This window comes from Eleutherodactylus coqui, chromosome 2 (assembly GCF_035609145.1).
Source record: "Eleutherodactylus coqui strain aEleCoq1 chromosome 2, aEleCoq1.hap1, whole genome shotgun sequence".
Lineage (NCBI taxonomy): Eukaryota > Metazoa > Chordata > Amphibia > Anura > Eleutherodactylidae > Eleutherodactylus > Eleutherodactylus coqui.
Window position 1 is genome coordinate 24,059,166 of NC_089838.1, and position 8,756 is coordinate 24,067,921.

Here is an 8,756-nt window from a genome sequence, read left to right on the forward strand (position 1 = left end):
CGCCGGGATTCAGGTAAGCGCTGTGCGGGTGGTTTTTTTAACCCCTGCATCGGGGTTGTCTCGCGCCGAACGGGGGGGGGGTTTAAAAAAAAAAAAACCCGTTTCGGCGCGGGACATCTCCTTTAAGTAACAAAAACATTGTCAACTAGTCCATTTTAGCTTTGGAAGCCCCTTTTTCTGAGGCAACTCCTTGTTTACAAGAATTATTATTCTCCTTCTCACAACCATCCTTTTATTTGTGAAAATAAACCCAGGTTTTCATAGCTCATTACCCAAAGGAAACAAAACAGCCTTAGATTGTACGCTCCATTTGTTGGAAGGGTAACCATACAACAACCCTGTTTCTTTCATTCCCATTCCCTAAAACTTGGTGATTTAGACAGCACCCAGGGGCCGAGATGGTGCCCAGGCCTCAGAGGCCTGTGGGCTCAAGACTGGCAGCCAGTGACCGAAGATGTCACATAGCGCGGGGATAGGTCCCAGAAAAGCATCTAGTAGAACAGGTGGTAGGTTCCACATACATAGCTCTTCTTCACTAACTCTGCAACATTAGCAACAGAAGAGAATGGAAAAGGCCCGAGACGATGCCATCCTTCTCTCCAACAGGATAGGAAGGTCATAAAAGTGGATGGTGGTGGAGGTGTTATCCAGCAGAAGAGGCCCTCTTGTCTTTTATGGTCACCACAGCCAACAACTGAGGATAACGATTTGTCTTATTGTTACATTGTTTCATCACTTAAACCATGCAGAAACAAAGTAACACAAATATTTACACTTGAGAAAAAACAATAAGCAACATAAAAAGACACACGGCATGCAGTACGCTGTGAACGGAGATATTACTGTACTGTATATACAGTACTTGTGCATGTCTGGGGAGAGACTACAGCGCCGCTGCTGTGGGAGCACCGAGGCGTTCAGATGACTTACAGGAAATACAAGAGAAAGGTGACTCTATAGCGGTGACGTACTGACGATCTGTCCTACTTGTCCCTTTCTGCAGAGACACCGCGATAATGAAAGACTGGGTCTGTACCAGACTGTTCATCAGTGTCCGATTACATTATGATCAATACGAACAAGATCATTATATAGTATACACTAATATATATATCTACTATGAATTCATCTCCCATATGAACCCAATTAATCCAGCGTGCAGCAGAAGGCTAGCCCTATATCAGATCATCAATGAGGCCATTTTTACACGAAGCCATACATTATTCGCCCCAAGCGAATGAGCAAACGATGACGCAGTTCGCTCATTCACTTGGCAGTCAATTTAACCACACTGATAAGTCGCTTATTTTTTTCTTTAACACGATCGATCAGTTCGCTCTACCAGTGAATGCGACCGACTGAATGATCGGTGTTTCAACCAAATGATTAGCCAGCGGGCCAGCGATGATTCTTATGCTTGCAGGACAAGACAGCACAATTATTTTCAGCAATGCCTTGGAGATACGGGTCCCATCCAGCAGTTGGGAATCTCTGATCTTCCAGCACGGCCGGCCTTGATGTATGTGTGCAGACATACTTACAAGCGGACCTGTAATGCAGGCACAGACTAGGTTGGAGATGTCCTGTGTTTCCTGCAGAAACCACATTTTAATTGCCCTGTGTACAGAACCCGGTGACCTGCACACAAAGCAAAGCAAATATTATAGGGCCGCTTCACACCCAGCAAATAGAATCTGCTGCAAACTCTGCATATTGGAACGTTATTTTCAATTTTATAGACCTCCCCACCCCCCCCATTCCCGCAACTCACCGCTCACCCCCGTGAATCTTTTGGCACGAGCGGGGGCATGTACTCAAAAATGGCAATACTCGCTCAAGTAGTTTGCCTTAGAGAGTACGCTTGCCCAACTCTAATCATTTTGCATAACGTGTTAATGGACATGAATGTCCATTAACACTTAATCATTTTCATTTGCGTGTAAAAGGGCCTCCAAAAGCTGTTTGCAGAGCACAGCATGTGGGCTGGGCTCTGCATACAGCTGCATTGTTCTCGCACATGCGAGAACGAGTTTTGAGCGATAATCGTTGCGTGTAAATGGGCATTTAGGGTATACCATCAATATTTGTTTACCAGGGGTTCCGACTAAATGCGGCAAGCTGCAGTACCAGGCACAACCTAATATACAGATCAGCAGTTGTGCCTAAGGGCACAACAGGCCACCACCAAACATTTAGGGTCTATCCTAAGGACAGGCTATCAGTGTTAGGCAAGGACTATACAGCGACGTCTGCCGTGTGACAGCAAGTCCCAGAAAAGTCACGTGACACATATTTGTGCTACTTACTGCCGCGCAATTGTTTCACAATTGCGGTGTTGCTTTTAACAGCACAACAAAAATGTAGAAAAGCCACAGGTGACTTCCATTCATGTCAATGGTAAAAATGGCACTGGGGACTTGTGACCTGCAACCACGGCCAAGCTGACACTAAGATTACCACATATTAAGTGCTCGGTGGACGCGTGTGTGGAGTAACAGGGACCGCACACGGCCTTAAAAATACATCTGCGCCTCTTACGTTTCTTACACTTACGCCTCTGGCACACTATCAGAAGCTCAGTTACGTTTGATAACCTGCAAGCTCCTAGGCCCCCGTGAAATCTGCGACAGGGCCCCCTATCATGTGCCTTCTTATATGCTAGAGAGATCTTCAAGCCCCGTCTGGCACCGAATCTTGGATGCGACAGTTACCCCTGTACCCTTTGTAGTGACGCCTCTGGCAATATCTCTGCATACCACCCGTATAGTGACATTTCAATACTCTGACTAGAAGCGAAGTTGTCCTAGTTCTGCCCAAGTTGCTCACAGATGAACATCAGCAGGAATCTTGATGTCTCCTAATGAAATATAATTGCTTATAATAGCCTATAACATACCAACGGAAACTCGGCGCTCTACTGCCACGCATGACATCATCCCTTCCCTTTACCCACAGTACACTGTGTACCAATTTTAGAAAAGCTGCCTGGTCATAGAAGAAGACTGCCTGCAATTTACAATGTCATTTATGGGAGCGGATGGTGACTGGTGTCATTCTTATGTTTTTACTCCAACAGGAATTTACAATGGAAAAGAAATAATCAGGCGAGATAACTGTATTATTAATGCACCATTTAATTATTCATGCTTGCAGCGTGCTGGAAAGTAAATCACTTTGTCTGGTTAATGTGAAATAACAGCGAGAGTCGTGACAGCGTCTTACCATGTCAACAGTTGTGACTCACAAGGAAAAATGGCAAGTATGTGGTCAGGTATAGATATATATATATATATATGACATGCTGGTCAGCTGGTTCACGTACGGATTGATACTGGATTCAGGCTCATAGCTATACGGACATTGGATGTGGGTAGATACTGCCTTGGCGCTGGGTTGGGTTCACACAGGGCGGCTTTGCCGCGCGGCAAATCCGCCCACGGCCGCTAATCTCGGGATTAGCCAGCCATGTGGACGAGATTTCTCAGAAACCTCGTCCACGTGGGACGGCCAATTCGCTGCGGTAAGTCCGGCTGAAACCGCAGCTGCGGCCGCCGCAGCCACGGTTTCAGAAGATGCAGCATGTCTATTCACCTTTCCTTTTTTGTCGCGGCCGCGCTCTCCTCTATGGGAGCGCCGGCCGCAACGGAAAAGCAAGCGGCCGGGCCGCTTCAAAGCCGCCGCGGCTTAAACCACGGTGGTTCTCCCGGCGGAAATCTCGCGGTTTTTGCTGCGGCCAAACCGCGAGATTTCCGACGGGAATCTGCCCTGTGTGAACCCAGCCTAAGGCTGCATAGCCATATCATGGCTCTGTAATAGGATCCCCTTCAAGTGTATGAATGTGACAAGAGAAAGTCCTTGTGTGTCCAATAGATGCCGCACATATAGAGGTCTTCTCAACAACATACATATGCCACCCAACACATGCTGGCCCTACAGATCCATACTAGTCCAATGGGCCACAAGACATCAATGCTTACCACAATGTAAGGTTCTGCACATGGGCAGGAGTAACGGATGTCACCAATATACACTAAATGGGGTACTGCTAGGGAAAAGTGAGGCGGAAAAAGACCTGGGGTACTAGTGGATTGTAGACTAAACTGGAGTAACCAATGCCAGTCAGCTGCTGCAAAGGCCAATAAAGTCTTGGGGTGCATCAAAAGAGGCGAGGGACGAGAACATTATCCTCCCACTATATAAGGCACTAGTCAGGCCCCACATGGAATACTGCACACAGTTCTGGTCACCGGTGCTCAGGAAAGATGTTACAGTGCCTGAGGGGGTTCAAAGAAGAGCAACTAAACTAATACATGAAATGACGGGACTGGAATACCCAGAGAGGCTATCCAAATTGGGATTATTTACTCTAGAAAAAAGATGGTTAAGGGGTGATCAAATAACTATGTATAAATACATGAGGGGACGATACAAGGATCTCTCCTAGGATCTGTTTATACCCAGGATGGCGACGGTAAAGAGAGGGCGTGCACTGCATCTAGAAGAAAGCAGGTTTCATCACCAACACAGTGGGGGTTCTTTACTGTAAGAGCAGTGAGACTGTGGAACTCTCTGCCTGAGGAAGTGGTGATGGCAAAATCCATAGAGGAGTTTAAAAGGGGACTTGATGTCTTTCTGGAGAGGAAGGATATTATAGGTTATAAATCTAAGGTTAATTGTTAATCCGGGTATACAGGCAGGTAGGAACTATTAGGGGTTGATCCAGGGAACAGTCTGATTGTCATTAGGGAGTCGGGAAGGAATTTTTCCCCCAAAAGGGCTAATTGGCTTCTGCTCTTGTTTTTTTTTTGCCTTCCTCTGAATCAACAACACAGGAGGATAAACAGGCTGGACTAGATGGACATTGTCTTCCTTCGGCCTTACATACTATGTTACAAACCATGTTACAATGCTAGCACTACTGTACCTCTCCCATAAGTCAGACCTGAAAGTTCCACATTTGGAGACAACAAATTATTAAGGGGTTCACTCTTGGATAAAAGGAGATGGTCAACATCTCACACAGGTATGCTGGGGTAATTAAATGGGTAGCCCCCCCCCCCCCCCCCCCAATCACAAATTCCCTAAACCCACCCGCTTGGGCACAAGATAGACATCCCGATTCAAGCTCCCATCATCTATTTACTGACCCTGCCTCCTCCCAAGAACCAAGGTAGACATTAGCAATGCCTGAGATGGAGCAGAGGACTGACAAAAGTGATGTAAACCCTCGTCCAGCATGTACAAACGTGGTGCCAAAAAGGACCACAATTGCTTTTTTTCCTTGGCCTGAAATCAGTAGGGGCTCCAAAACTACAGAAGAACAAGCTCCAATAGTTTTGCCATCACCAGTACTTTTCCAATGGCGGAAATGGAAGGGTTGTGCCGAAAATACCTGGAATGGCAAAGGGGCCGGTTTGTATCTACCTTGGAGAATGGCAGCAAAGGCTTGTGAATGCCATTTTTGGTTGCCGGACAAAAACAAGTCTATTGAAATCATAATGAGATTTCAAATGTCACCTAAAAGATATTCGTCAAAGAGATTAAATCAATGGCAGTCTATGACTACAGCCACCAGGAATGCTGCATCATAGTGCAATGAAAAGGAGAATACCTCCTGAACCTTGACCTGGCTCTTAAAGGAGCAGCCTTGGGTTAGATGGCACCCTGTGTGGAGTTTTTGTGTGTCCCCGGTCATAAAGGAAAAAAAAAACAAAAAAACTATATATATTTTACACTAATAATGGAGCAAAGGAGTAGAATCCCCACACTAGAACAGCTCCGTGAATAAATACAGCCCCAGAACCAAGCTCAGAACATAAACGTAGTAGCTGAATTAAGTAACTGTGTTGCAGGGATGCCGATAAGGCAACAGCAACACCTTGGAAGATCAGAGGGGAGGACGACGATTCATGTAGCTCCTCAAGACACTGCCACATCGAGAAAGAAGGTCATCCGGTTGGGTGGACTTAAGGGAAGCAATTGCCTGCAGCCTATATTCACCTGGTGCCCACCATAACCTTGTGTGACCGCATGGGTTGCATGGAGCTAAGGTCAGCCATGGCTCTTGATCCTACTTAAGAGTAGAATGTCCATTACTGTGCTAAGACATAAACACCTCAAACATCTTCTCTTCCCCGTTACTTCTGTCCTAGTGGCAAGTTTGTCAACTACAGATGAAATGATGGATCTACAACAGATCTATTCATATAATGGTCTTGATAGGGCAAATAATCTTAACATCCCCCACTGATGGGAATACCCATCCCAGATATCAGGCCTCCGGAGGGGTGTATGGAGACCAAGTCTAGACTTTCCATTATTTTTGGCCATGCAACTTGCAAATCTAACAGAATCGATGTCCAAAAACAGTCCTAAGGGCATTTACTGAGCAATCTTCCCAAACATATTCCTCTCTGCTGCTCCTTGGAAAAAGAAGATCACTTGGAGCAAATCCACACCACCACAAAGCCAGATGATGCTTCCCGCTGACATCACATATCTAGCGTGGAGACGCCCGAGTCCCATTTCCAAAAACTCCCAAACTGTCCAGAATGTTATTCTTAAACCGGCAAAAACCAAGATCATGCAAACTTCTGATTCCTAGACAGTGAGCCACCAGGCCAACTAAAGAGCCTCGACGCATGCCAACATTATGGACATTGGCACGGAGAGGGTGAAACATAGTGGGCAATGATGACGATACCATGCCAACTCGGAGATGACAAACTCCTTCAGGAACATGACATATAATGTAAAGGGGGTGGTATAATAAATATATAAATACACTTGTCAGGATGCCCAAAAGGAGTGGCAGTGCCAGGCAACGATGCCAAACAGGAGCTGCGGCCTCGATAAAGTATCACTGAGATCAATAGCCTCTCAATGCCAATACTACATTGTATACGTCAACTTACGGAAATCGCCAAAAACCACTAAATGGTCTCAGGGCTTTCCTAATGACCACAATGCCTCATACATGGGGATTGTGTGGGTTGCAGCTTCCCTGCCCTCAGGCCTGCTATCAGTACATCGATTTAACCCATTAACAGCCAGAGCGTTCCCATCCTAAAAGGACCAGACAGTTTTTAGCGCTTTGACACGTGTGGCGGTTTTATGGCTTTTTTTTTCCATGGGCTGCCAAAATTATTTTTGATGCTTTTTTTTTTTTAGACATATAGGGCTGTTTTTAATGCCTTTTTGGTAGCAATTCTCTCTTTTTCACTTTATTTTATTAGAGAGTCACACTTGTTTAGATTGGGTGTTTTTTTTCATTTTTTTAATATATATATATTTCTACTTTATTCTGTTATTTATTTATTTATTTTTTAACTTCTTTTTACAACTTTTTTTTGTTTTGTTTTACAGCCATGTCCCCCGTGACATCCTATAAAACTTCTGGGGGTCATTCACAACATCATTTTTTTTTCTCCACTATAGCTGGGGCATCCCTAGGTGCCCCAGTGACAGGACAAAGAATATCCCAGCAGTCACTGGCAGACTGGTCAGAGGGTTGCCAACTCCCTACAGCTCTGACATGGCTGGGGTCCGCCGGCGATCACATGATCGGCGAGTCCCATACAGGAGATGTCACTGTCGCTTCCTGTACCTTCAACCTAGCGCTATGTAGTGCGCAAAAGCGGTTTATAAGCGGGTCCTGCCAGCTGAGTGCCCAACCTGCTAGATTACAGAACCGCGAGCTTTAATCCCGTGTCGTATTTTTACTACAGATTAAAGCTCAGGATCAGGCGCTCTACACTTATGGCGCTTGGTCTTTAACGGGTTAAAAGGTAATTCCCCTTTAATAAAAAAAAATATATATATATATTCCCTAGCATCGGGACGCTGACATTTCTCCGCCTGCGTCTAATAACGTGTTTGGCGTACAGTAGTAAATTCCCCAAAAAGGTGGAGAAAGGATTGATGTGAGCGATCCGCCGCAGCACCCAGCAAGGTGGCAGGAGACCCGCGTATGAGTCCCAGCCGGAGCAATCAGTGCCAGTCCCTGATGTCCCCTCAGTCCCCGGCATGACATCATGTTTACAGACCTCCGTGCACTCCTTACACCCCTAGGAAAGGCAAGCGCTCCAAACATCCGCTGCCTGACCCTCCCCAACCGCACAACCACCCCAACCCTGCCCAGAATGATACATTGTAGCAAACAAGGGCACCAAGCACCGCAGCTGCAGCACTGCTACAATGTATCACAGCACTGACCTGGATAAATGCTTCAGGATCTGCTTCTTGATAATCCCAGCCATGGTGAGCAGGGGGTGCTGCCGTCCTATGGGGGGTCCTCATCTAGACTCGGGGGGTCCCTCCATGTTTACAACACAGGGGTCAGGCTGGAGGGGGACTCGCAGGGTCCAGGAGTGGGGCGCACACACAGCACCATCACACAGCTTCCATGTTAGCCGCAGCATTACCTAGGCACAGGCAGCAGGGGGCGGTGCGGAGTGACTCATGCTGGGGAGTGGCAGAGGGCCGCACAATAGGAGGGGGAGGGATAACCCTTTCATGTCTGGCTGGAGTGCTGCAGAAGGAGGAGAGGGGATGGGGCACCAGGGAGAGAAAGGAGGACGGTAGAGGGGACAGAAGACGGCATAGAGTGTAATGAAGGACTAGTCGTACGCCATATCTAACGTAAAGACAGGCTGTGCTGCGGTTTGTTAGGGTCTTAAAGAACGTCTGTCTGTGTTGCCCATAGCAACCAATCACAGCGCTGTTTTTATTTTGCCTCAGCAGTGGAAGGAATGAAA

The 8,756-nt window shown here is 46.6% G+C and overlaps 1 protein-coding gene across 2 annotated transcripts in view; it reads right to left on the reverse strand.

Annotated features, from left to right (window-relative positions):
* BLTP3B (bridge-like lipid transfer protein family member 3B) overlaps positions 1–8,441 on the reverse strand; it is an 89,661-nt gene extending 81,220 nt beyond the window's left edge. For both annotated transcript variants that reach the window (XM_066590486.1, XM_066590487.1), the window contains exon 1: positions 8,215–8,441. In XM_066590486.1, coding sequence (XP_066446583.1) covers positions 8,215–8,258 — 44 coding nt within the window. In that variant the 5' untranslated portion in view covers positions 8,259–8,441. The remainder of the gene's footprint in view (positions 1–8,214) is intronic.
* Between the last annotated feature and the right edge of the window lie 315 nt (positions 8,442–8,756).